Source organism: Sylvia atricapilla, chromosome 22 (genome assembly GCF_009819655.1).
Source record: "Sylvia atricapilla isolate bSylAtr1 chromosome 22, bSylAtr1.pri, whole genome shotgun sequence".
In the NCBI taxonomy this organism is placed as follows: Eukaryota; Metazoa; Chordata; class Aves; order Passeriformes; family Sylviidae; genus Sylvia; species Sylvia atricapilla.
Genome location: NC_089161.1, coordinates 3,157,186 through 3,184,168, shown reverse-complemented (window position 1 = coordinate 3,184,168; position 26,983 = coordinate 3,157,186). Strand labels below are relative to the sequence as shown.

The 26,983-nt window shown below is 46.5% G+C and overlaps 3 protein-coding genes across 6 annotated transcripts; 2 read left to right on the top strand and 1 right to left on the bottom strand.

Annotated features, from left to right (window-relative positions):
• Nucleotides 1-4,348: 4,348 nt before the first annotated feature.
• On the top strand, nucleotides 4,349-6,814 carry C22H1orf174 (chromosome 22 C1orf174 homolog). The gene is made up of 3 exons (XM_066334235.1): nucleotides 4,349-4,528; nucleotides 5,127-5,612; nucleotides 6,353-6,814. The coding sequence occupies exons 1-3, from the start codon at nucleotides 4,370-4,372 to the stop codon at nucleotides 6,476-6,478; spliced, it is 771 nt and encodes a 256-aa protein (XP_066190332.1). The 5' UTR covers nucleotides 4,349-4,369; the 3' UTR covers nucleotides 6,479-6,814.
• Nucleotides 6,815-8,296: 1,482 nt separating this feature from the next.
• Nucleotides 8,297-12,441, bottom strand: DFFB (DNA fragmentation factor subunit beta). Of its 2 annotated transcripts, XM_066334234.1 has the most exons (8): nucleotides 12,351-12,441; nucleotides 12,146-12,282; nucleotides 11,765-11,891; nucleotides 11,497-11,685; nucleotides 10,740-10,819; nucleotides 10,408-10,581; nucleotides 9,900-10,000; nucleotides 8,297-9,420 (listed from the first exon to the last, which is right to left on the bottom strand). In XM_066334234.1, the coding sequence occupies exons 1-8, from the start codon at nucleotides 12,439-12,441 to the stop codon at nucleotides 9,204-9,206; spliced, it is 1,116 nt and encodes a 371-aa protein (XP_066190331.1). In that variant the 3' UTR covers nucleotides 8,297-9,203. The 2 variants fall into 2 exon arrangements, with proteins under 2 accessions (XP_066190331.1, XP_066190330.1); XM_066334233.1 differs by lacking the exon at nucleotides 12,351-12,441 and having other exon boundaries at nucleotides 12,146-12,348.
• On the top strand, nucleotides 12,400-26,513 carry CEP104 (centrosomal protein 104). 3 transcript variants are annotated; one of them, XM_066334232.1, is made up of 22 exons: nucleotides 12,400-12,471; nucleotides 13,107-13,270; nucleotides 13,778-13,951; nucleotides 14,217-14,355; nucleotides 14,951-15,016; nucleotides 15,324-15,400; nucleotides 15,537-15,705; nucleotides 15,961-16,119; nucleotides 16,710-16,940; nucleotides 17,200-17,352; nucleotides 17,816-17,983; nucleotides 18,545-18,718; nucleotides 19,069-19,245; nucleotides 19,682-19,885; nucleotides 20,351-20,467; nucleotides 20,865-20,901; nucleotides 20,980-21,061; nucleotides 21,645-21,753; nucleotides 22,028-22,166; nucleotides 22,891-22,958; nucleotides 23,198-23,288; nucleotides 24,455-26,513. In XM_066334232.1, the coding sequence occupies exons 2-22, from the start codon at nucleotides 13,158-13,160 to the stop codon at nucleotides 24,586-24,588; spliced, it is 2,781 nt and encodes a 926-aa protein (XP_066190329.1). In that variant the 5' UTR covers nucleotides 12,400-12,471; nucleotides 13,107-13,157; the 3' UTR covers nucleotides 24,589-26,513. The 3 variants fall into 3 exon arrangements, with proteins under 3 accessions (XP_066190329.1, XP_066190327.1, XP_066190328.1); XM_066334230.1 differs by having other exon boundaries at nucleotides 17,149-17,352; XM_066334231.1 differs by lacking the exon at nucleotides 12,400-12,471 and adding an exon at nucleotides 12,530-12,601 and having other exon boundaries at nucleotides 13,114-13,270; nucleotides 17,149-17,352.
• Nucleotides 26,514-26,983: the final 470 nt, after the last annotated feature.

Below are 26,983 nucleotides of genomic sequence, written 5' to 3'. Positions count from 1 at the left end.
GAGCTGCTGCCCCGGCCGGGGACTTCGGTGAGAATTAAATCCTAATTAAAGCCTGTAGCAAAGCGACGTGACAAAGCGGGAAACGGAGGGGCGGGAGTGCCGGTTCCTACGGCTACAGTTACTGCAGCCGTTAAACTGAGCCAGGAAAAGGTTTCTGTAGCTGAGATGCTTTTTAACAGCCAAGCCAAGTTGCCAGTAAATCATTAAAATCCACGTAATCGGTCTCCTGGAGCAAAGGTAAGGGTTTGGACCCAGTGAGACGCTTTGTGCTGGGAGAGATTTACTTGTAGTTTGTGAAACACTTTAAAAATCAATATGCCCGGAGCAAGAGGGGCTTTAGGAAGGGCAGGAGACCTGGGGCAGGTGGAATTCACTGGGCAGTGTTTGGAGGTGCCTTGGGGAGGATTTGCCAGGCAAACACTAGAGATTGTTACAAGAAGTGCATCAATAGCAAGGAGACAAAACCATGAGCAGCAGGGCTCCAGGCAATGGTTTGGGGAAGAGTCCTGGCAGGGCTCCAGGGTCTCCAGCAAATCACAGGAAGCCCAGCGCCAAACAGCCCCTCAGACAGGTACTGCAGCTCCCCAGCCTGGGCAGGGTTCTCTGCACTCGCTGTTCTCCAATGTTCCTTATGGTTTGTCATTAACGAATGTCACAGGTTTCTTCTTTGTTGCTCTTTCTCACAAAGCCCACGTACAGCTCTGTCGTGTTAATTAATTTCTTCAGATACTGCCTTTCCACGTTTGGTCCTTGATAAAACGCTTGCAAGAAATCCAAAATAAGACTCAAAGAGATTTCTCACATGGCAAGCATAAAGTTCTGTTATGTACCGTAAATTCCCTGTGATTTCTGTGTCAAGGCTCACCAACTCCTGATGTGAGCACTCCTCTGTGATGGAAATGAGCGGTTTATTCCATGTGAGTGGTGCAGACGTCCTCAGGTCAGCAGTGCTCAGGGCAGCTGAATCGGAGGGCGGCAGATCCTTGTGAATATTCAGTTCTAGGTGGGATATCGATTCCCAGAGTATTTCCCAGGACAGTGCCTCTGGGAGCCCAAAACTGGCAGTTCATAGAATCATGGAATCACAGAATGGTTTGGCTTAGAAGGCACCTTAAAGATCATCCAGTTCTAACTCCCTGCCATGGGCAGGGACACCTTCCACAGACCAGGTTACTCAGAGCCCCATCCGGCATCAATGCTCACCAACATTACCTGGGCTGGCACAACTCCACCATGCGATGGAAGGAAATAGCATCTAAAGATTATTTTCTTCAAATCTTCAACACAAGACCAACTCTTCCTGCTGAGGAAGCAGAAGAGGCAGTGAGAAGGATGCAGCAGGGAGCAAGGCTCTTGGTCCTGGTTATTGGGAAGTGGATCCTCCTCCTGCTTTTTCCCCAGAAGAATTCAGCCACTTGAACTGAACCCACCTCTCCCGTGGCAGGAAAAGGCCAGCCAGTGCTCCTGACGGATGGCTGTTCAGTATGACAGACCTCACATTCAACAGTTAACTGCCAGCATGTTTACAGGCAACATTTTTTTTGGCTGCTGTCCCTGGCATGTCAGTCATGTTTAGCCAAATGAACTGGGAGGATTATAACAGACAGGGACACTGGTGCAAGTGACAGGCGCAGAGACAAGTGCTGCAAGAAGCTCATTTGCACATTGAGTTTCACAGCCCGGCTCTCCCTTCCTGCTCCATAAGCTCATCAGCTGCTGCTGCAGAGCCGCCAGTTTTCACAGGAATGATGGAGCTCACAAACCCCTCTTTTTATTTTTTCTCTCCTGCCTGCTTAGACAACAGATTCTAACATAACCCATTTTTTTTAATATTTAGAATAAGCCCCCTTTTATGTGGAAATGTGGGTTTAATGTAAATAGCTCGTGCTGCTCTGATTCTCTCTGAGGGCTGTTGGCTGTTGGCAGTCCCCCTGTCGTCTTTCAAGTCACTTGGGAGTCACTGCTGCTGAGATGGGGATGGATCTCAGAGGGATACGCAGTCTCTCCCGGGTGCTTCCTGAGCTATGTGACAGTTTTTATCTCGGCCGTATTTCAGGATATGCAGCAACATCTGCGGCTGTGAAATTGTCACCACCTGCCCCCAAAATAATGTGGTTAAAGGAGAGAACAGGGCAAGCGTAACATGAGAGCTCTGGAGGGAGTCCTGCCATCCCCAGCTCCATCTAAGCTGCTGTGTCCCTTGCAAGTGTCCAAGGCCACCCCACAGAGTCTGATGTGCTTGTAGTTGTGTACCTCACCCCACACCAGGTCACCAAAGGCCATGGGACTGCTCAGGGCTTTGTTATCAGTGCTCAGTCACAACAGCTTTTCCAAAGCAGCAAAAAACCTGAGAAACATACAGTGTTGTGAAAAGTATCTATTAGAATTGTCAACATTAAATTTCCCTTTACTATTTTCAGTTTGTTGTGGAAATTAAAACAAGAACCACGTTTTCCAGCTGCAGAAATGCTGCTTTTCAGCCAGTTTTAGTCTGCGTCTGTTTACAAGACAGTGTAAGTTTTCACTGCCTAATAAAAACAATCATCTGTATTCCATGGCTGCAAGCAACAACACTGTGAGAGAGTGGAGCAAGTCGAGGAGGTTTTGGAGAAGAATATGAATTATCTCACTCAGAGAACAAAGCCTAGACAGACCCTGAGCACTGAGGGAAATTGCATAACAACGTGCAGGCGAGTCTCCAAACCTGCATGGTTTAACTGGGGGATTTTATGCTTTTGAGAAAAAATGTATTTTTTGAATATCCCCATAGGTACAGTCTTGCCACTTATTCCTGCAATTTAAATTGTTGCTTCTGTTTTTTAAGGCCAGGCTGAATGGACAAGCATTTAATCAGCCAAGTTGGATAGAGGAGCACAGGTACCTGTGAGACTCGTGGGACGGCTCTGCAATGAGCAAAGAACATTAAAGGCTGCTATAAAGAAACAAGCTCCTCTGCCCTCAGATGGACAGAATTATAAAAATCCCCACAGCATCCCCAAAGCACTGAATTAACTGGAGAAGGAGCTGTGTTTAATGTGATGAATTGAGCCCGTGGGCCCCATCGTGGGGACGTGGCCGTCAGGGCACCAGTACCTGCCATCGCTCCCTGCAGCACCTCCCCGGGAACATCAGACAGGATAATTACGTACTTAAATCTGGGTGCTTTACTACACAGAAATTCATCTGCTACCCTCAGAGTCCTTGAAGTTAAAGAGGGATTTGAGTTACTGACATAATTTGTTCCCTGAGGGCTGTGGAAAGCAGAGAGAAGCACATCTGAATAATAACTCTCTGACCACGTCTTGAATGGGAGTGAGTGCTGCTCCAGAGTGAGACACAATGGGAAGCAAATAATTTCAAATGTTTATAAGCTGCATAGTTCCCAGGCAGGATGGGGTTGGGTTTTTTTCCCCAGGCAGCAGCCAGGAGAGAGGTGAGCAAGTTCTGTTCAAAAACTGTAATTGCAGACTTCCAGTACTCGAAGGGAACTTAGAGGAATGATGAGGCAAGACTATTTACCAAAGCATGTAGTGACAGGGACAAGGAGGAATGAGTTTAAACTGATAGAGAGTAGGTTTAGATTGGATATTGGGAAGAAAATCTTGGCTGTGATGGTCCTGAGGCCCTGGCACAGGTTGCCCAGAGAAGCTGTGGCTGCCCCTGGATCCCTGGAAGGGTCCAAGGCCAGGTTGGATGGGACAGGTGTGGGACTGGGTGATCTTCAAGGTGTCTTCCAACCCTACGCCATTCTGCGACCTGTGATGAGCTGCTGTGTGCTCAGTTTGCCAAAGCTTCCGTTGAGTTGATGCTGCCTGTGGTCCAAGCCAGGGGCTACTGAGTGTGAGGGGCCGTTGTGTGTGAGAGGCTGCGGGTGTGAGGGGCCGATGGGTGTGAGGGGCCGTTGGGTGTGAGGGGCTGCGGGTGTGAGGGGCCATAGGCTGTGAGGGGCCGTTGGGTGTGAGGGGCCATAGGCTGTGAGGGGCCGTTGGGTGTGAGGGGCCGTTGGGTGTGAGGGGCCGTTGGGTGTGAGGGGCCGTTGGGTGTGAGGGGCCATAGGCTGTGAGGGGCCATAGGCTGTGAGGAGTTGTGAAGTGTAAGGGGCTGTTGTGTGTGAGAGGCTGCCGGGTGTGAGGGGCCGCTGTGTGTGAGGGGCCGCGGGGTGTGAGGGGCTGTGGGCTCCCCGCCCTCACTGGGTGCGATGAGGCTGCCGTTTGCCTGCAGCCCTTCGCCCAGAGCCCTTTCCCCGGTACCCAGTGCCCGGTGCCCGATGCCCGGTACGCTTTCCCCGGTGCCCGGAGCCCGCGCTCGCCGAGGGGTCCCTAAACCGAGCTCCACAAGATGGCGAGCGCGGGCCCGCGCGGGGCCCAAGATGGCGGCGGGCGGCGGGGCGCGGGGGCGCAGGCGCTCGGACACCCGCGGCCCCGCTCGCCCGGCCCGGCCACGGCACCGGCACCGGGGCTCCGCGAAGGGAACCCCCGCAACCCACCCCGCACAGCCCGCGGGGGAAGCAGCCGACACGGCGAGCCCGGTACGAGGGACGGGGCCGGGTGGGATAGTGTGTGTGGGGGGAAAGGCCGCGGGGCCGGACGGTCACAGAGTGGGGGGATCTCAGGTAATGAGTAACAGCTACAATCTGAGCATCACCATGTGGGAATTATCAGGATAATTGAAGTAAATTTATCACCGTTCCCGCTCCTCCCACGACGTTATTTGTGCCAGTGCAGAAATACGGAGCAGATTTAGCGGCTCACCCTGAAGGGTGATGACAGGCCTGGCACAGTAATTCCCATTAGTATCATCCTTAAGAAAATAAGAATACGGTGATTGACCTCGCACGGTGCTAGTTTATTCTCTTGAGCAAAGTGTTTCTTGCTTGCTGGTGATGGTCTGTACATTGTGGTTTATGTAAGCTGTCTGCTCCTCTTTTCCTCTCTTTACATGCACTTTCTACTAATTACTTTTCTTACAAGGTTTGGATCAAAATGCCACTCGTGTGATGGAGCCCTTCTGTTCCAAAGCCAGCTTTGCAACTAAAGAGATAAGGTGATTTTATTCTTCTTTATTTCATGTGAGCTTTAGCATCTTGTCTCTTTTTTTTTTTTTTTTTTTTTTTTTTTTTTTAACAGCGTTCATCACATGAAGCTGATGAAGGACAACCTGCAAAGAGGATGAAATGCGAAGAAAGCAGTCTAAAATCGGAGCCAGAGGGACTCACATGTGAAAGTGGAAACCTTGCAGCCCTGGGGGAAACACCTAAAACTCCTGATGGGGATGGAGGTTCAGAAGATCCAGGAGACAGCAGTATAACCCAACAGGAAAAAGATGAAAGCATCCCAGAGACTGAGGAAGGGAAGCAGGAAAAGGAGCACAGTCTTTCTCTGGAGCCACACGTGGTGAAATCCAGCGGTGCTCCATTAAGAATGGGTGAATATCTGCACCACTATCACGTGTTCAGTGAGGAGGAGAGCAGCTGTGGGAGCTTTGATGGGGCCACCTCAGAGGACATGGATCACCCGCGGAGGCCGATGCTCCTGGAGCCCATCAGCGGTCTCTCGGATGAGGACAGCAACCAGCCCATGCCAGTGCACCGGTTCTTTGGGGATGTTGAGCTGGTGAGATGATGAGTCTGTTCCTGCTTTAAACTTAGCCCTGGTCTGCTTAAGATTTGCCTCAAAACTCTTGGTGAATTTGCCCAGTATTGTTGGGCCCTGTACCCCAGATAAAACTGTCTCCAGCCAGAGATGAAATTACTTGCCCAGCTAAATTAATTTCAGGTGTAAAATCCTTCTTATTTAGACCTTTTATCCAATTCCATGAGATAGGTATTTTTACTGATAATGACATTATGGAGACACAATATTGTTGGCAAAATAGATTTTTGCTGGTCTTTGGTTCTTAACAGAGTCATAGAACACCTTGGGTTTGAGGGATCTTAGGAATCACCCAGTTCCATTGGGGCTGTTTGGAATAGAAACTGGTTTCTGTGTACCTCAGCTTTTGAACTGATCCAAGGGCCGGAGCTTTAAATTTGAATCCCTTTAACAAGCATAACTTTGGGGCAAGCGATGCTGCCATCTTTTACGTGTTTCTTGTGGTATTTAGGGAGCCCTTCACCCTCTGCCAGTCCTCCTCACACCGGTGGAAGGAATGCCAGCCCTGAGACTGCCCATGGATCTGGTTTGGGCAGACTCCCCTCAAAACCCCATAGCTTTAGCTTTGGGTTTGTGCCACTGCTCCCAAGCTGAGGGTTGGTTCCTGTGTCAGCTGAGGGAGGATGGGAGCTGGTGGAGGTAGGAGTTCTGCCATATGCCACCACAGACTTTTCCTTGTTGATTTGATCTTTTTCCTCCAGCATCTCCCGGCAGTTGAGCTCCCGAGCGTGACGAGGAGCAGGCGAGAAGCCAGGAAGCTCCATTTCATTGCAAAGGAAGATGATGATGAGGAAGAGGAGCAGGAGGAGGAAGAGGCTGTTGTCTAACAACAAACTGTAAACAAATTAAACCCTTCTTCTTTTTCTTTGTGACCACATGGTGATGGCTGTGTCAGTAACATGAGGTGTCTGTTTGCCTTTTCTCAGGGAGACAACTGGGAGAGTTTTTTTGCTGGAATTGGCAGATACAGTATTACAGTGATTATCTGGGGCAAATACTGAATTTTCAGTGATTTGGAAATAAAGTATAATTTAGCATTTTACCACTGTTATTTAGGAAAAAAACCCCAGGGAAAATGGAAGTTCTTACTGCTTTTTTGTAAATTTAAGCCTTCATCTTGAGGAAGCATTTGGTTTCACTCTTTTTTTTTTTTTTTTTTTTTTTTTTTTTTTTTTTTTTTTTTCTCCCCCCAAAATAGTCAAGAAAAGGATGCTGGAACAAGGTTCTTTTTCTTTTAATTCTGTGATGTCTGTGGCATCCAGGTTATAAAGGGGCAAACGGACTCCCTGGTACAAAAAAGGTCCAATATCTCCCTTGTGTGGGTTGTTTACACCTAACCCAGGACCAATTAAACCTCTAAAATGCAGTTCTGCAGAATGAAATGCAGGATGTCAGAGTGGGCTCAGTGTGCTCATCTCTGGGAGTTCAGCACGTTTTCATTGCACATCAACTCCCCAAACACCCACCCCGTGGTGCTGCCTCCTCCCTCTGCCTGCTGCTCCAAGTGTTGTCCTTCCTCCATTTTCAACTGGTTTCCAGCAGGGATTTTGGAAACAAATGCTTTGGTGTTGATACACAAGGAATAACATCCCTTGGATTTCATGGACAGAGGAAGATTGCTAAGGCTGTGGGGCAGCTCCCTCTGCATGTTTAAAAAAAAAAAAAAAAAAAAAAAAAAAAAAAAAAAAAAAAAAAAAGGCAACCTCAGCCAGTTCCAGGAACTGTTAATTCACCCAGTGTTTGTGGGTATATTTCTTTGAAAGTGTGATTATGCAATAAGCTTCTAGATATTTATTGTTATAGCTCCTTCTATGTTTCTAAAAATAGAGAGAAAATGTTATCAGCAGATGGTTTAAATAAATATTAATTTCTACAGCTCGAGCCTGTTAAACATTCAAAAGTTGTAAGGCAAACAAATTGCATATGCATGGCATGGTAATGCATTCCCATTTCCACTCCAGCTGATGCATTGTTTCTGTCAAAGACATTTCTTGGCTCCTTTTCACTCTAATTCTGTAACACAGAAAAATCCAGATTTTTAAATTGCATATTCATAGTTCCAGCCCAGCTCTGTGTTGCAGCAGCTCCTCCCATTCCTTCAGTGCTGTGTTTGCTGCTGGCTCTTTCTAGCAAAGACAGTTTCACACACACAGACATTCATTTCACTGTGCAAAATGCGTTTTCAGTCTGGGGGACACGTGCCACACAGGTGACACTGGGTTTGTCACCAGAATCCTGCCAGTGCTGCCCTCCCCAGTGTCAAACAGTGCAGCAGGGGAAGCTGGAAGGATCGATTGCATGCAGTGGAATTAGAAACCCTGTGTTTAAAATGCACCTCCTTGCTTTTCAGATGGCAGTGTTTGGGAGGGGACTAAGTTTGTTGTTTAAAGTAAATCAATACTCTCTGTAGCAAAGCTTCCAAGACCCAGCAATTTGGGGCTCAGGCAGAAATACCATTTCCACACAATTCCATGTGGACTAACTCATCCAGGACCAACAATATAAGGGAAAATAGAGCTTTTCCTAGTTATTTATAGAGCATTAAAGTAGCTGGTGCTCAATTCATAAACACATTTCCCTTCATGCTCCATCACACCTGATTAATCTCTCATGCACCTCCATATACTCACACACACACACAGAGGTGGGGGCATTTTTTTATTTAAAAAGTTCACACGATTTTACATTGACAATCCCAAAAGTTCAGTTGCTTTCAGCTGGTATTAAAAAAAAATTCAAGTAAAAAATTAAAGTATTCTTGATTTGTTGCCTGAGGTAGGAAATGTTTTACCACAGCAATATTCTCCAAGGCAGTCAGTAAAAATGACTGTAAACATGATCATTACAGTGTCCTTGCTGGTGGTGCATCAAGCAATCTCAGGCTGAAGAGGCAGAAAGTATTTGAAAGGAGAGGGAAATCAGCAGGGAAGATGGCAAACAAAGGTGGGAAAAGTAAAAATGTGGGGATATGCCATGGCCTTGCTTTTCTCTCTCGGAGATGCATTCTGAAGCAATGGCAAGGGGCAGGTGGGGATGAGGGCAGGAGTTTGGCACAGGTGAGGTGGCAGCTCTGCTGCTCAATCACCTTTGGCATTCCTGAAATACAGTGGCTGCTACCTGCAAAAGGCACAGAGTAAAACATGATTCTAAATCCTTCTTTGTTTGGCTTAATCTGCAGAGGAACAGGAGTCCATGAGCCCCTGCAGGTTAGTTTTTGAGAAATGTTTTGTCTGAGTTTTATTTCCATGTACTGTGAGTTTTGGGCCAATGCTGGCCAGAGATGACAGGGTAGAATCAGTGTCAGCCTCTGGCTCATTCTGTACCTTTATCACACTTGATTTAAGCTGAGGGAAGCTTGTAAGGAGTGGGAAGACAGGAGAGGAGAATTAAATGGGATATTGGAGTGTGCTTTGTGAGGCTCTGGTTGGGTTACCCAGCCAATCTTGTGCCAGGGACTGTCAAATAGTTCTTATTTAGGAAATTGGAGGAGCTATTTAGAAACAGCAGACTGACATGATTGAAAAAAGCAGCAGGTCCCCTCCAGAGACAGCACTAGGAAATCTCATAGGTTTGCTTCCTCTTTCTGTAAATTCTGGTTTTGTCGCAGCTGAGGTTATGATTGGTTTTCTTATGGCAAGCAATATGTACGAGTTTTAAATTATCCAGGGTAAACAGCAGCTGATAGAAATATTCCCAGTTCACTTCTCTCCCGTCTCGTGTTTTGACAGCTTCTGCCAGTTCTGGGACAACAGCACGTTTCTTCTCAATTCTTGGGGACACAAAAGAGAAGACAATATTGCCATCAGGAGTTTTTTCAGAATAATCAAGCCTCCATCTTTCTTTCAGAGCCAGGCAGAACTGGAAATCTTTCTCCATAACTAGGCATATGATTTTCTTTTCCCCCCAAGGAAATTAGTTTAGCAAATCTTGTTTGCTTCACACCAACATTTGAAATGGGTCAGAGGGGGTTTTGCCAGAGAGGAGAATTCACATGGGTAGTGCAGTGAGGAGGGGTTTGCTTCCATACAAAGAAAATCTGCGCAGAAGCAAAGCAGCTAATGAGAAGCAACATTTCATCTGTCTCCAGGGTTTTGTTCTCAGAACAGCTGCAGCATCCCAGCACCTTTTCTCACAACATATTCACAGCAGAGCTGACTGCAGAGCGGGGAGAAGGGACTAAGGCTAAACCTTTCTGATGAAGGTGAAGGCCACGAAGCTGATACATCTGGATTAACACTTTGTACATACATGTGGTCGAGATTCCAGGTGCTGAAGAGGATCCTGCTTTCCCTGTTGCTGTAGGGGTTGATGGAATGCTTACACGGGCAGTCATCTCTGTCAAAAGGTCCCTGTGAAAGATGTCACACTTGTCACCCCAGTGTGGTCCTGCCACATGCTAGTGAACTAGAAAGATCCTGCACCCCGCATCCCCCCCAGCCTGACACTGCACCCAGGAAGCTGTTTCCTTCCTCTGATGTTGAGGGAGGAATGGGATCAAACTTAAAAAATAGGAAGTTTAAGTCAGGTATTCAGACGAAATTTTTCCCTGTGAGGGTGGGCAGGCCGTGGCACAGGCTGCCCAGAGAAGCTCTGGCTGTCCCTGCATCCCTGGAAGTGTCCAAGGTCAGGTTGGATGGGGCTGGGAGCAATCTGAGCAAGTGGAAGGTGTCCCTATGGCAGGGGTGGAATGAGATGATCTTTATGGTCCACTACCAACCCAAACCATTCTGTGATTCTTCAGGAAGGCTGCAGGTACCTGACAGGAGAACCACCCCTCTGCGGTGCACAGACGTGCTGCCTCCTCCTCCTCCCTTCTGTCAAAGTAGCACCCGTTGTACTTCACAGATTTCAGTTTATCTGCCATCAGGTCGATAATCCCTCTGTAGGCATCTCGTGCTGCAGGATGAACGTTTGAAATAAAACCACTAACCTAGAGGGGGGAAACCCAGCAATCACTCCTCAGTTCCTGTGGCAGCCTGAGGCTCTTTTCTACAATCACAGTGTTACTCTGTAGAAGTACTTTATATTCCTACAGCCACAGAATTACTGTTAAAGTTTGACACAAGTTACTTCAACAGAAACTTTTACCTCTCTCATGTAGCCCCGCATTCTGCTCTCACAGCTGTGCCGCAGGTAGCTGGATTTGTTCTTGAACCGAGACTCCAGCCCTGGAGGGAATGAGATTATTTTGTACCTGAGCACAGCCCCACCCAGCTGGGACTTCATCCTGGCTTTTCACTGACTCAAGTTGTACAGGTTTTTTAAATTCACATTTTTTTTTAACTGGTTCAGGGCTACCTTGCTCTTAAGCACTTAAAAGGATGCTGTAGAGCATCTGCTGAGAGAGCAGTAGCTGGTATTGTTATATGTTTCCTGTTGCTGTCTATATGGAACACCAAGAGATTGTGAAGGGAATACAGAACTGTTGAGGAATAACTGCAGTAATGGGTTGGGAATGGGAAGGGAGACTTGCAGAGTGTAAAGAGAACATAAAGCATGGATAGCTGACAGAGATGTGCAAGTTATCCATATACTACCCGCAAATCATTAAAACATCGTAAATGCAGATTTATATTAATGGGGGAAAATAGGTTCCAGAGCTATCTTTATTAAAGCAATAAAGATAAAAAAGATTATCTGATAGTAAATGTGCATAAACTTTAAAGAAACCTAAAGAAACGTGCTGTGCTAATGGAAGAGATAACTGAACCCCTGACCAAGTACCCAATCCCACCAGCCAGAGTAGCTCCTTTGCTTTAAGAGCAACAAAACTGACAGAACTGACTTTTCAGAGCAGAGCAAGACCTGGGGGCCCCACAGCAGCTTCCTACGGCAACAAACACACCTTCAAACCATTTCTTGTCGTCTTCCTTGTCCTCGGCCAGGATGTTTTCACTCAGGTTGTGGATGAGATCCGCCAGCAGCTTCTGCCTGTGGGGAGCCCGCTCGTCCGTCAGCAGCCTTCGTGCAGCCTCCACCACAGCGCCCTGCTGGCTGCAGAACGCGGCCAGGAGCCGCTCGATGTCGCTGGCACCTGGGGCAGGTGAGGCGGCACCGGCTGAGCCCCCGGGGCCGGCGCTGCCCCCGCGCCCCCCGCCCGGCCCCGCACTCACAGCCCCGCCAGCTCTCCCCGGGGCCCAGCAGCACCAGCTCCGTCTGCGGCGGCAGCGCTCGGAAGTAGCTCTCGGTCAGCTCCGTGCCGTCCTCGTAGAGGCAGAGGCGGCTGCCTGCCAAGGGAAGCTGCCCCACGGGCGGGTGAGCGGCGGGCGGGACCCCGGCTCCGAGCAGCCCCAACCGCAGCGGCTGCAGCTCCGCACGCGTCCCAGCGGGCAGCTCCTGCCCGGAGCTGCGGCACCCGGTAGTCCCGGTCCCGTCCAGCAGCTGCAGATCCGCCCCGCATCTGTAAGCGGCATCCCCCGGCTGGTATCGTCCCGTCCCTCTAGCACCCGACGGCCGCCCGCCCGTCCCAATGCCGCCTCCGGTCCGCCCCGCACCTGCAGCAGCCGGCAGCCCTTCCTCAGCAACCCGCGCAGGCTCCCGGCCGCCACCCCGAACTTCTGCGGGCCGGCGCACCCGCGCAGGCGGAAGGGCCGCAGCGGCTCCGCCATGGCCGGGCCGGGGCCGGTGTCGGTGTCGGCGTCGGTGTCGGGGCCGGGGCCGGTGTCGGGGCCGGTGTCGGTGTCGGTGTCGGGGCCGGGGCCGGTGTCGGTGTCGGGGCCGGTGCCGCCCCGCGCAGGCGCCCCGGGGTCGGCGGGGCGGTCGCGCCTGCGCGGCGGGGCCGCGTTGCCATGAGAGCGGCGATGGGGCCGCGCTGAGCCAGGTGGGGCCCGGCCCGGCGCTTCTCCCCGCGCTCCGCTCTCCCTCCGCTCCGGGGAGCCCCCGACGGCCCGCTAGGCCCCCGCGCGCTTTGTCCGCCGCCCGTCCTGCCTGTCCCCCCGAACGGTGCGGCCGTGACCCTTCCGGGCCTGCGCCTCCTGCGGGGCCGGCGAGGGGAGGGAGGGAGGGACGGGGCCGGGGTTGGTGCCATAACACCGGCAGGGCCCGGGGTGGGCAGCGGTGGTACCGGTGCTTTCGGGCCCAGCAGTAGCCGCCGTGGGTGCGTGGCTTTCCTAAAGAGACTAAACTGACCTTGTGCTTTGCTTTTTGTTCCTCTGACTCCAACACACAGAGCATGGTGCGGGTAACAGGTTTGGTACAGGTTGCGCCTATATGCATTTGGAACTCTTAGTTTCAAGGTCCATCTTGGATAAGCAGGTTTAATTTATTGGCTGACTGCTCTGCGGGTGATCTAAATCCTGGTTTCGCTCAGCACTAATCAAACCCTCACCAAAAGAACATTTATGGTGCCAATGCTAATTATAGAGAATATATATTTGCACTAATCATCTCCTGACAGATCACAGGATGCAGTTCTTTGACTGTAGTGCCTCAGTGGGTTTTTTGTCATCCTTCCAGGGATGAGTTTAAGCTTGAAGGCCGTGGCTGTGACCAGCTCAGCTCCCCAGGATGCCACACAAGATCGGTTTCACCGTGGTCAGTTCGTCGGGACACGAGGATGGGTTCAGTGCTCGGGAGCTGATGGTTCACGCGCCGACAGTGAACGGGTGGCGATCGCCCAGGTACTGTGAGGGATGCTCTTGGAGCACTGAGTTTCTGAAGCACCAGGTTTAAAGCGAGTGGCAGATGTACCAATGCATAGTCAGAGCAGTTTACAGTATCCCACGCCGAACTGATAAAGTAAGAAAAATTACTTTAATTCCATGGAACCCTCATCCTGAGGGAAAAAAGTACCTAAAGGTGCTGCATTGTATTCAAATAAAGTCCTGGAAAGTGAAAATGGGAACTGTGTTTGTTCTTGGCAGTCTTGGAGTCTTCAACTGCTTTGGTTTAGTATGAAAAATCCATTTGACTCAGTACATCTTCTAAACATGTGCAGGGCACCTGAACACATGCATGCAGTAAAGAGAAGGCAAAAGTGTTTCCACTCTAGTCTTGGGATTCTTAAAATATTTATAATGTTGGCTTACAGTTAACAACTTGAAAGTTCCATGATTAAGTGTTGCTCAAGTTGGAAGTGAAGTCTGCATTAAAATGATGATTGAATTCAGAAACTGTGTCTCTTTCAGGCTCTGTCAGTACCCCCAGGAAATCATCCTGCAGCTGGTGGAGAGGTGTCGGATCCGGAAGCTGCAGCTGCTCGCTCACCAGTACATGATTGCAAGCAAAATTGAGTTCTACATCAGTGAAAGTCTGCCTGAATACTTTGCTCCATATCAGTCAGAGAGGTTTCAGAGACTTGGGTGAGACAGAAAGTTCTGGATCTGTTTATTGTTTTAATCAGAAAAGCTTCAGGGGAAAATACTACTACTCACAGAGGGTTGTGAGTGATGCTTTGTGAGAGACCCTGGACTTGTGTGTATCTGTGACAAAGCTGGAGATGCAGGTGAATTGTCAGAGGACAGCACACACTGTTTCAGTTATGAGGGCATTTTAAACCTGAGGGTCAGAAATCCACCTGTGTGTTTGGATGTATCTTTTGCTCATGTGTTACATTTTCCTTCCCAGTTATGTCCCTCTCTCAGACAATGAGAAGACTGATTTCAGAGCCCGAGAGCTGAAATCTGTGTACATGGATGCAGTTGGCCAGTACCTGAAGCTGATCTTCCATAAAAATTATGTCAACAAATACAACTTGTATGGGCAGGTGAGTTAGAAGTCCTTACCTGGTAACCCAGATGACACTTCCATAGTAAAGAGCAGGGACAGAAATCTGCTCCCTTGATTTGTAGAATTAAAAAAAATGTTGGTTGAAAGCTCCTGTGCTTATTTTAGTTTGTTTTAAAGCACAAAATACAAATAAAAGGTTAGAAGTGAGTTGAGATCAGGTGGATGCACCTCATCCAGAATAAACTAGTCAAGAGCATATTCTGTCACTCTTGTTTGTGCTGAGGTTTAGTCCACACAGCAGAGTATATATTGAGGACAAGGAATTCCGTCTGAGAACAGCTTTGGGGTCACAAAGCCACTCTGAGTGTTTTGGACCTGTTGTGGCATTAAGTGAAGATGTTGCACAGCCACAGTGGTACAGACACACAAACAGCTGCCTCACTTCTTCTGGGACTCATTCCAGCACAATGGAGTCATAGATTTGGTGACATATTATCAATGGAGCAGGAGGCACATTTGGCACTCAGTGCTTCTCTCTGCATCCATATCACCCTCCTGACCACAGGCCCTGGTTTTTGTTCCAAGAAAGAGGAATGAGCTTACACTTTGCCATTTCCTGTGAATTTCTGCAGGTTGCCCTGGTAGCTGTGAACATCATTGGGGATCCAGCAGACTATGGCGATGACAGCATGACCAGTGTAAGTCCAAAGCATCCCTGTCCTTTTACTGTGCTCCCATTCTTCAAGTACAGGTTCCTGGAGTAATGGGGTGAACCTTTCTTGTGCCAGTTTTTTGCTTCAGCAGAGATGTGTTGCATTAATTTTTTATATATATGAGCCTAATATGGGAATACAAAAATTAAAATGTAATTAGTTGGGACATCAGTGTGCCCCAAAGCATAAGTGTTCTACATTGCAGAGCTGATGTTGGTTGTGGCAAGTCAGAATTCTGTCTTGAACACACACCTGATGTTGGTGAATGTTTTTTTTTTCCACCCTTTCAAAGCCTTCCAGAGAGAAGCTGATAGATCACTACTTGGGAATCAAATCAGATGACCCTGCCTTAGATGGAACTTACCTTGGGTAAGTTTGCATATGCCCTGGCAAAACCTCTGCTTGGTGTAAAGCAGTTGTTGATCTCTGTGTTTTCTTAATTCCCTGCTAATGAAAAGAGAAGCCTGCTTTGCTGTGGTTTACTTTGTTCATTTTATGCCTTCAGGAAACATGACTCCATTTCACCTCTGGACGATTTGGCCTTTGACATGTACCAGGACCCAGAAGTGGCTCAGATAATCCGGAGGCTGGATGAGAAGAAGCGGGAAGCCGTGCGTCTCGAGTGCTATGACCATGCCAAGAAGCTCAAGCAGGCCATTGCAGACTTGCAGAAGGTGTTGTTGGAAGATCTTTTGACACCTAAGTGGAGCAGGGCTCCAGTGGCTCATCAGGGCCTTGCTGTTTGTGTGGAATCGTAATAATTTCTGATATGGAATCGTAACAATTTTTGATGTATTTCCCAAAAGAATAATTTTGAAATCAGATTGCTTCACTGAGTAATTTGGCTGGAAGCAATGGAACAAGTAGAGTGAGAAGATTCCAAGGAGTGTTCAATAAGATGACTCCAAGGTGGTTTTTACCAATCCTAGGTGGGCGAACGACTGGGCCGGTACGAGGTGGAGAAGCGTTATGCGGTGGAGAAGGAGGATTATGACCTTGCCAAGAAAAAGAAGGAGCAGATGGATGAGTACAGGCTGAAGGTGTACCAGCAGCTGGAGCTGCATGACCTCCTGGATGCACAGCTGCTGGTGGGTACTGTTAGTCCAAACTCTGGAGGGTGTTCTATGTAGAAATGGCAGAGCAACTAAACTTTATTTACAGGTCAATGGAAATTTTGAGATCTACTAAAGCTTTTCAGTTTTCTGTTTGAATTGTGGATTTCTCCAACCTGAGACTCTCAGTGTGGTGTTTTATGAACATGCTTAGTTCTCCATAAATCCCATTAAACCCTCGAGGTCTCAAGAAAATGGCATTTTGCATATTTTGCATAATTTCAAGACTATCTGGTGCAGATGAATAAGGTACTTTCTCCTATTTTGGAGGGGTGGAGGAGGCTTAGGCTGGTATCAAGGCTAACCATACAGAATCCATGTGATTTTTTTTTATACGTACAGTTATATAGTGTTCTCAGAGCAGGAAGTTTTATAATCTCTCCACACACGGACCCACACAGAATTATTTTCTGACTGTTTAATAAAGCTGCATCCAGTGGGAATGACGACACACCTGTGAGCCAGGTTCAGTGTTTAATTGAAATCTCCAGAAGCTCGTTTTAGCTGTGCTGGCTGATTTTAGCACATTTTGAGCCTTGCTGTAAAAATCTTCTTCCCTTTTTCAGATCCGAAAGCCACTCGAATTGCCTTTGGGATCTGTGAGTGGCATTGAGAGCCCCAAGAGCTCCCCTCCTGAGGCTGCAGAGCCACCCCAAGGAGAGCCCCAGAGGGCAGAGCCTATGCTGGAAGAGCAGTTGGTGGATCTCACTTCCTCTGAGCCTCTTGTACCCTACCAGTCCCCTATTTCTCCTCGGACTCAGCCCACAACCTCCAAGGAAGTGTTTTCCAAGGAAAATGTGAGTAGTGTTCTCTCTGTTACTGCAGAAACCTGTCAGAGGAAGCAATCTGATGTCTAACCTTCCAAATAATGTGGTTTTTTTCCTCATGGTTAACTGGGGAGTGATGCTGCTTTTATGTGAGAAAATTGCACTGAGGTGAATCTAATTAGTGATAAAACCACATCTGAGTCATTTCCAGAACAACAAATTTTATCTTTTCTGCTAGATTGAGTTTTTACCTTATGATGAGAGGCCTCTCCCGACCGTCTGCAAGCAGGTGGATGAAGCTGTGTCCTACCTTGAGCCAGAGGTGACTGAAGAGGACATGGGTGACACTCCAAGGACTGGCAATACTGGGGAGCCCGAGCCACTCATGAAGAAGGCACTGAGGGAAGCCAGCCCTGTTGTGGAAGTTTTTGGAGAGACTTTGGTAAAAACCAGTACAGCAAACCCAAAACCCAGCAAAAAAACCCATGGGCTATGGTGCTCTGTGTAGAGTTCAGAGGATTTTTATGTGTTCAGAGCTGCTATTTCAAAATCTGAGCTTAAAATTTGACTTTGGCTCTGTGGATGCATGTTTACAACATTTCTGCAAATCTGTAGCTTTGATGATTGATACTTGATGTGCTGATTAGCAGACAGGATCCAGAAGACTGCTTTAGAGTATGGACCCAGAACAGCCATAATTTGCCACTGTCTTTTACAGTGAGAGAAAGCCTCACTGTTCCTGGAAAATGTGTGCTTTTAATAAAGCCAGATTCCTGTGGGGAACACCTGGGGCTTTCACGCTTCAGTTCATATATTCTTTTGAGGCTGGCTCTCTATATAAATGTTAAATATGTATTGAAATATCTGTAGGGACCTTTTAAGAGATAGACTTGTTCTGTGCTCAGGTTTCAGGAGCGTATTCCAGGACTTGGTCGTGTCGAGAAGACGCTTTACTGACTGTGTACAAGATCCTGATGGAAGCATCAGTGCACACTCCAAAGGAGGATTTAAGGAACATGCTGAGGGCTGCTGTTTTCCTTGTGAGGAGAGCCATCAAAGACACTGTGTCTTCAGTAAGTTGGGATAGGTTTGATGCTCCAGTGAAGAACTGGCAGACAAAACTGCAGAACCATAGCGTTAGGATGCTTGGAACAAATAGTTTATGAGTCTACTGTTGAATAAATCTAGGATCAAAACCAAGCCCCTCAAAACTCCTAAAACAACTGGGCAGTGTCTGGCGTTAAACAACAGATGGAGAAAACTGTCCTGGGCTGAGCTGTGAGCTGATGTAGTAGGGTTGATCCTTTTTCTCTGTGAAAGCTGAAATACAGCAATGAAGTAACTTCTAGTTTCCAGCTCAAGGGGCTGCACTTAGCTGAAGGACACTTGGGCTTCAAATAAACCTTAAATACGAAGAAAAGAAGAAAATTGAGAGGGTACTCTTTATGAAACAATTTCTGAAGCCTTTCACCTAAGTCCTAGCAACAGGTTTTCTGGAAGGCAGTTGTCTGAGGTAGCTTCCATTAAGGGTATTACTGTAATTCCACATTAAGAATGGATCTTACTGTATTGTCTGAAAACAGGGCTCTGTGTTATTTTTGCTCAGTGTTTCCTATTTCTTTTTTTTAACTTAGGTTTTTCAGGCTTCCCTGAAACTTCTAAAAATGATCATTACCCAATATATACCAAAACACAAACTAGGGAAGCTAGAAACTTCTCAATGTGTGGAAAATACCCTGCCACATTTGCTTTCTAGAACAGGAGACTCTTCATCCCGTCTTCGTCTTCTGGCTTCAACCTTCATCCAGGTGGGTGTTTCCATTCAAATTAGGGAGCTCATAGGTGAGAAACACCTGATCAGAGGGGACTGTGAGACCATGGTTGGCTGCTGGAAAGTGTTACAGCTTATCACAGAATCTTATCACAACTTGTCACAAAGTAGCTGGGGTTGGAAGGGCCCTCTGGAGATCATCTAGTCCAACCCCCTGCCAAATCAGGGTCACCTGGAGCAGTCTTGGGGTACCTGCTGCTGCTGCAGATGTGACTCTTGTGTTTTTTACTGCAAGTGACCTGCAGAGATGAGGAAACTCTGCTTTGCAGAGACAGGTAATTGTCCTTATCCAGCATCTGCGTGCTCACTGACTGTGTGTGTTTCTAGGAAATAGCACTGTGCCCTGAAGTAAAATCTCTCCAGATTATTCCAGTCCACCTGGTTAAAACATTAAAACCAAACTCCCCAACACACCTGGCAATGAGTCACGTGGAATTGGTGGAATCTCTCTTGGGAGCCATGGGGACTGAAAACTCTGGGTTTACCATCAACAGTGTCATGAAGGTAAGAGGTCGAGGTTACAGCACATGGAGGATTTTCTGATGGTTTTCTGGGGGCTTGCCTGGCTTTTTTTTTTTTTTTTGAGTATTTGAGAATTCCTGAAGAGGTGTATTCCCCTGATCAACAGTGCTGGTAATTTTAGACCAGGTTGAACAGGGCTTGGAGGAGCCTGGTCTAGTAGGAAGTGTCCCTGCCTATGGTGTGAGGTGGAGTGAGATGAACTTTAAGATGCCTTTCAACCCAAACCATCCTGGGATTCTATGAAGCTAGATGTTAATATCTGGGGAAAAAAAAAAACCCAACCAATGGGTTAAAAAGTGCTTGCAAAAACCTCTTGAGTGGGAAGATTTCTCCTGCTGCAGGAGAGTCTTGGACTAATAAACCAATCCCTAAAAATGTGAGAAAAGAGAGATGTCATTTTTTTTCTGATTACTTCCAGTTTGCCACAGGAGCTTTGGAGCACAGGGCCCAGGAAGTGCGTGAGGTGGTGCTGAGGATCATCTTTGCCATGTACAGGGAGCACAGGGCAGCTGTGCTGGAATATCTCCCAGACGACGCCGGCGCCCGCAAGACCATGCGCTACAAAACACTCTTGGAGGGGTTTGCCAAAATCGATGGGAAACCTTCTGAAACTGAACTGAGGGTATGTAATGAGGGGCAGAATATACAGGGCCACTTCAGACATGGCATTTGGCTGAGTGGTATCCTGATTTCATGGCTGGATTAGACACAGGTAGCAGAGTGTCTTCGGGTGTGTGGTTCATGTTCTTTAGTGTGGAAAGCTAAGTGTGTTCCCTATACTCACTCTTGGGAATAAACCCAGCAAAGAATACTGAGATGGGCAAGCAGTTTGAAAATGCACAAATGCTGTTTTCTGCCATCAGTCCTTGAGAACAGTAAGCCCAAAGGCTGTGCTGTGTGTTTCTTTCAGATAGTGCAGAGGAACTAGGGAAGAGGGAGGTGTCACTGTATCACACCCATCACTTAACCAAGCAGGACATTTCCTGTCCTGCATCAACCATGAGTTCTGTGCTGATGTGTTTTGCAATCTCTTGTGTATGAGGGATGCTTCCAAAGCCTTTGGAACTGACAGAGTATTTCCTGCCAGGCACAGAGAAAAGCAGCAACAGAAGCAGAGAAACAGAAAAAGGAAGAAATGAAAGTTCTAAAAGGCCGCTCATCAGCTCTAAAGTTAGAGTTACAAGCAGAGGTTGAAGCTGAAGGGGTGAGCATGTTTCAGTTTAAGGTTGTTTTAATACTTTGATCTTTGGATATCATGGACTTAGATAATGAACTTTGGTGTTGTCTAATTAAAAAGAATTATAAACTCCAGACATACCCTGGGTGATTTTTCTCCTCATCAACTCAGCTTAAAATCTGGGGTGTTGTTTTTCCTAAGAGTGTAAAATTTGGATTCATTATTATAATATAACAATATAATAATAGCTTTATAAATAAAATAATACCTTAATACAAGAGGTTTACCCTAGAACCAGAAGCACAAACGTTGTAGTGCATTGGCTCTGCTTCTAGATTTTAAATTCCAGACATAAATCAGAATATAAAGTGTTCCCTTTCTCTCTGGAAGGCAAATTTCTGAGTTAAATTTCTTTGTTCGATAGGAGAAAGAATCTGATTTTCAGAAGACACAGAATCAAGGTAGGTAGTTTCAAATAAGAGTTAAGAAATGTAGATGAATTAAAATATGATCTTGGTTTAATAGTTGTCTCCTTACAGGTTACCATGTATATGAAAGCCCCCGGGCCACAGCAGCAGAGATTCAGGAGGAACTTTCCTCTGTTGCAAATTACCTGGATAAGTAAGTGAGATGAGCCTCTAATCACCTTAAGCCTTTAGTGTCACCTGCGAGCTCCTAACAGTAATAACGTTTTTCCAGTAGATCAAAGCTAATACCTTCAGCAGTGAAACAATAAAGACTGAAATCTCTTCTAACAGGTTTGGAATTATCACCAAGCAATCCTAGGTGCTTTTTTTTTTTTTAAGTTCTTGGGTAGTGTGACTTTGTACTTTTTTTTCCTGAGTATTTGCTTGTGGGATAAGAAATAGCCATGGTTTAAAGTTCAACTGCCAGTGTGAAATAAGGGGAAAATACGATGTTGTAGAGGGAGGGCATAGAAGAAGCTCTTGGAAATTCTGGAGCCAGGAAAGCCAGTTTTGGTGAGCTGCTCTCAGAACTTCCGTGGGATTAGTCAGTCAATAAGAAAAAATGCTCTATCGTTGTATTTACCCTAAATTATAACCTGCCCCATCCTAAGCTCAGCTCTACACAGGGAAAAGAAACTCTTCAAGATATTGGCTGTTTTTGAGAACAGCTTGGAACAGAAGGAACAGGGCCCATCCATTTCTCTCTGATGTCACTGATATTTGTATTTTTTTCCCAGCTTGTGTATTTTTTGTGGTGAAAGGAACGAGTCCTTCACAGAGGAAGGGTTGGATCTGCATTACTGGAAGCACTGCCCCATGTTAACCCGATGTGAGCACTGCAAACAGGTCAGACTGAACTTCCCAGACCTACTAAGACGTGAACTGTTGTTATTCTGGTTTAGAGGCACTGCAAGATATTTAACACTTGGGCAGGTGAATTCTGAACACACCCGTGTGGTTTGGGTAGTGCTTTTGGAAAAGAGCAGCATTAGAAAATGAGTTAATAAGTGGACTGAAATGGAGTTTTCTCTTTGTCGTTTTGGGAAGGTGAGGCTAAACTGATGTTTTATTTTAATCCCATCCCTGTTAGCTCGCACAAACCTTGCTGGCTGTGTTGCAGATGCTGGAGATCGCCAGCCTGACGGAGCACCTGCTGACTGACTGTGACAAAAGGGACAGCTTTGGGAAGTGCCCACGCTGCAGAGAGGCTGTGCCCAGGGATGAGCTGCCCAGGCACATAAAGAGCAGGATTTGCCATCGTGAGTAGCTCCAGACAGGAAGGTGGAACATCAGAGGTCCAGACTTTCAAACACCAGGGATCTTTGGCACATCAGGCTGCTTGTGTTTTGGACTTAGCATCTAAGTAAATCCTCAGGAGGGAAAAGATTTGGGATAAATGCCTGAGTTGTGTAGTGCTTGGCCTCTGTGAATGTGTGTGGGGAGGGTGAGTGAAAAGACTGGAAAGTCTCTTCCCTATCCCTGTAGATTCAGCACTATTCCAGCACAGAAAGGACATGGACCTGTTGGAATGAATTCAGAAGAGGCACAAAGTTGATCAGAGGGATGGGTCACTTCTTCTGTGGGGAAAGGCCAAGAGAATTGGGATTGCCTGGAGAAAAAAAGGCTTTGAGATGACCTAATTGTGGCCTTCCAGTAGGGGCTGAAGGGGCTGCAAGAATGGTGGAGAGATGCTATTTACGAGGGGCTGGAATGACAGGACAAGGGGGAACTGGATGATCATTAAGGTTCCTTCAATCCATGTGATTTTGGATTTCAAGATTCCTTTTCATCTTGTTTTGATGGAGATGATTAAACACAGGGCTTTTTTGGGAGCAGTTAATGATAACAGGGCAGGAACTGAGTTAGACTTGGGGTAGTGTTATGCTACTTGCTATGCAAATTCTTTTCTTGTATGTCTCTTCCTTCAGATTCTGAAATTATCCTCTCTTTTTAATTTTTACATTATTTTTCAAACAATTACAGCTGCCAAACCAGAAAATGTGGCAAACCACTGCCCTTTGTGCCATGAGAACTTTCCCCCTGGAGAAGAGGTGAGGCCACCCTTTGAATTGGCAGATGTTTGTTATGGGTTGTTTTAATATGATGGACCTTTCAAGATACATTAAAATAATGGAGATACTAATTTCTGTTTCATAGCAAGGAGTTCCTACTTTGAAAAAGCAGATTAAATTGATGTTGATATAAGTCTGTACACTGTTAAAATTTTGCCCATGTGACATTGGCTAATCTTGCTGGAGTTCTACTATCACTTCTTTGTAATTGACTTCAGGCCTGGAAATCTCACCTGATGGACAAAGATGGCTGTAAAATGAACCAGCGGAGGACATCCCCCATGAACAAAACCATTCTGGTGCAGCCTGGTAAGACATTAATTAATGATATTAACATTTATGCTTTCTACTCTGTTGGCTTTGCTTAAGGAAAGTGTTTCATCCCCAAGAGCTGGGTCTGTGCAACTCGTGGTTTGCATTTGGGTGAACTAAGTGTTAGTTCTTATGCTGGAGCAGTGTGCTTGGGAAGCAAATTCCTAAAATCATGCAGTAATAGTCATGTTAAAAGGAGGACACAAACTCAGCTGGTGGGGAAAACTGGCAGATTTGGTAAGTTGATCAGTTTAGTTTTTTTTTTTCTGCAGAACAGGACAACCATGAATAGAACTATCAGCTGAACAGTGTTCTGGAAAGCTCCTGAACGCTGACACAGGGAACCAGAGCCTGATTTAGCTTTTAGTGTCCAATCAAAGGTTGTTAATCTGATCCTAATTACAGGGTGAACTGAATAGTGAGTGCTGTGCACTGCTTTTCCTTTCCAGTCCAGACTCAGGAACCTGACAGATTTATCATTGTGCAGCATTTTCAGCATCAAAGAGACATTGATGATGTCAGGTGGTGTGTTTTTCAACAGCTGCCTTTATGAAGGACGTGGAAAATCCTTTCATTTCCAGAACACAGAAGTTAAACTGCCTGCAGCACCAGAACTTTTGGCCAGTCACATCCAAACCTTTCCTCCTTCAGACTCTGGAGTTTTTTAGTCAGCTGTGTGTTTGGAGTTTACCTGCTCTGAGCTGTGCTCTGCTCATATCTGCATGTCACTATTCCAGGTTCCTGTGAAGAGCTGTGGAATTGCCCATTCCACCTGACCTAAATGAATCATAGGGGTTAAACTCAGCACTTTCTGGAGTTAAACTGGATCCACAGTCATGTCTGTCCTCAGCTTTGGTGGTTGTGCTGGCTAATGAGATGCCAGTCAGTTGTTAGTTTGTTGCTGCTTAGAATTTGAAACTGAAGCAACGCCTGCCTGGTTAAGCTCCGATTCCATAGATATTCCCTAGAGATAGGAAAGGAACCCTGACCATCCAGCCTGACCACTGCTGGTGTGGAACATGCTGAGGCTCAGTGCCTGCCAGCTTCTAGTTGCTTCAGTCATTCAGACTTAACAAATCTTGGGAATCAGAAGGGCGGTCTTGGTTTTAAATTCCTGGGACTAGATGTGCTTGCAATAATGATCTCTGTTTTTCTCTTCACAGCCAAAGTAGGTGGCTACTATTTAAGGAAGCCGGGTCCTTCAGGAGCAAAGTTACAACCTCCTTCAATAGGAAGCAAGATCAGAGCCCGAGGGGGCCCAAATAAAAGCACTGGCAAAACATACTCAAAGCGATGACAGGACAAGTATTTCTTCCTTTGTCTGAATAACTGGGCATGTGGCTATTTAAAAATTGTGGGCAACTTGTATCATATTTTGTGTGGGCTGTTTTTAGCCTTGAGCAGTGCCTGGTGTGATCCCCGTGGTGTTGCTGTCACTGCGGTACTGGGCTTTGCTCCTAGGAATGCTCATTTTGAAAATACCAAATGTTCTGGGACAAAAACATTATTTTGATAGATAACTGCTCTCTTTTCCAATCTCTTGTCTGTAATTTAATAGGTTCTAGCACATTAATTCTGTCAGGGGAGTGATATCTCTTCCCTGGGTCCCCTGAGGTGCTCGAGGAACAGGAGCCACATGTGGGGAAATCTGGCCTTATTTGTATGTCAGATTTAGGGTTCTAAAAGCAGCAGAGCTGTACCCAAAGCACAGCACAATCCCAGGAATTAACACCAAATGGAAAAGCCAGAGGGCTGGTTGGATGTTTTCCTGGGTTTTGCCACTGTGCAGGAGGGGGCAGGACATTGTGGCCTCTCTCACTGTGCACCAAGTGCCTTATGAGCCCACGTGGCAGGAGGGTTAAACTAAACCCTCCAAGTCTTTATCTCCAAGAAATGGCCACTCACAGAAATGGAAAAATAATCTTGGTTGAGCCCTGAAGAGCTTGAATTAGTAAGTTTAGATGTTTTTGCCTGGTTCAGTGCACTTTCAGCTCAAATACTGAGCTTTTCTAGTTAGATATTGATTAAAATAACCATCCACAGACTGGAGCACGTGTCTTTAAAAGCTTCAGAGACCAAGTCTATTAAGACTCAAGGCATGAAGCTTTGTACCAAAGCAGCAATTCTTACATCTCTACCTGTAACACTCCAGTTGCTTTCCAGTGTGGAATTGGTACCTTGGGCACAAAAGTGGGTGATCATGATAATACGAGGGGAAATTCGGGGGTTTTTGCTCCCATGGAGTGACGTTGTGATGTTGTTTTGTATATACAGAGCTGATTTTGTAATACAGTTTTTCTAGTTTCCCTGCAGCCTGCCTACCAGCTTATGGGTTTTCCTGGTAGATTAGTGTGTTTGGATTTCAAAAATCTTTGTCTAAATTGCTTCTCTAGCTCTTCCAAATACATATCTCAATACTTACACACATTAGGAACATATATATAGGTATTTTTATTTTCCCTTTGGTGACATGGGTTCCTGTTTGAGAGCCTGATTCTGTATGCTGAATAAATAATAAATATCTCTAAATAACCATTGATCTTGCTCAGAAGTGTACGGATGAAAACTACTCTGTGGTGCAATTAGGAAATAACTTAGCAGTGATAAAATTGCAATTTTTTAAAATGTGAAAGGAACCCTTTGGAGTACAGTCGTACCACTAGTGTCATGTTTAAAGGTGGATTTACTGGGCTTGCTCCTTAATTTACAACCTGTTTTTGCTGCAGTGGCAAAATCAACTGGAGTAAAAAACAGTGTGAGGTTTGGTGCTGTGCCACCAAACCTTGAGCAAAATATTCGAGAGAAAGTTCATTGCACAGGTGCAAGACTGGGCAGTGAAAGAAGGTCTGCAAAGTGTTGGACTGGAACCTGGATTTGGCAACAATGGAAAAGAGTGTGGTCCTGAGCTCAGGGACCTGAACTTCTGTATGATCTCTGTCCATTTAAACTGTGCCTGAGTGTCAGCTGAGGCATTTTCATGTGACACTGCAGAGATGATTCCAGAGCAGCCCCTGTCCATGCATGCAGGGGTTGATCTCATCCCAAAAAACCTCTTGGTGTTCCACTACCCCAAGAGAGCAATTTATAGTGACTGCATGTTCCTAAGTGCTGGATGAACAAATCAGATACTGAAATCTGAGAGATTTTATCAAGAAAAGGAGTCACTTGTATATTAAATGTCAGTTATTTTTATTGCACATATTTAATAAATTACTTTAGCCAGTCTGGAGAGTGTGTCTGCATTTTCCACCTGCTGCAATGGAAATCAGTACAGAGTGGGGTGAGGCTGTGGTTCCTGCAGAATCTGTGAGTACCTGTGAGTGCCTGTACCTGTGTGAGCCATGCCTGTGTGACTTGTACCAGTGTGTGCTGTATGTGTATGAGCTGGACCTCGACCTGTGTGAGCCGTGCCTGTGTCAATTGTACCAGTGTGTGCTGTAGCTGTGTGAGCTGTACATGTGTGTGCTGTAACTGGACTTGTACATGTGTGAGCTTTACTTGTGTAAGTTGTACCTGTGTATGCTGTACCTGGACCTGTGTAAGCTCTACCTGTGTAAGCTGTACCTGGACCTGCGTTGAGCTTTACCTGTGTAAGCCGTACCTGGACCTGCGTTGAGTTTTACCTGTGTAAGCTCTACCTGTGTAAGCTGTACCTGGACCTGCGTTGAGCTTTACCTGTGTAAGCCGTACCT

Coding starts and splice junctions, on each gene's coding strand:
- C22H1orf174 (XM_066334235.1), top strand. CDS start 4,370: ATGGCGGCGGGCGGCGGGGCGCGGGGGCGCAGGCGCTCGGACACCCGC. Junction 4,529..5,126: donor CAGCCGACACGGCGAGCCCG/GTACGAGGGACG, acceptor TTTTTTTAACAG/CGTTCATCACATGAAGCTGA. Junction 5,613..6,352: donor TCTTTGGGGATGTTGAGCTG/GTGAGATGATGA, acceptor TTTTTCCTCCAG/CATCTCCCGGCAGTTGAGCT.
- DFFB (XM_066334234.1), bottom strand. CDS start 12,441: ATGGCAACGCGGCCCCGCCGCGCAGGCGCGACCGCCCCGCCGACCCCG. Junction 11,892..12,145: donor AGGGCTGCCGGCTGCTGCAG/GTGCGGGGCGGA, acceptor CCCGTGGGGCAG/CTTCCCTTGGCAGGCAGCCG. Junction 10,001..10,407: donor AGGGGTGGTTCTCCTGTCAG/GTACCTGCAGCC, acceptor CATCTTTCACAG/GGACCTTTTGACAGAGATGA.
- CEP104 (XM_066334230.1), top strand. CDS start 13,158: ATGCCACACAAGATCGGTTTCACCGTGGTCAGTTCGTCGGGACACGAG. Junction 17,353..17,815: donor AAGTTTTTGGAGAGACTTTG/GTAAAAACCAGT, acceptor TTCTGTGCTCAG/GTTTCAGGAGCGTATTCCAG. Junction 20,902..20,979: donor TCAGAAGACACAGAATCAAG/GTAGGTAGTTTC, acceptor GTCTCCTTACAG/GTTACCATGTATATGAAAGC.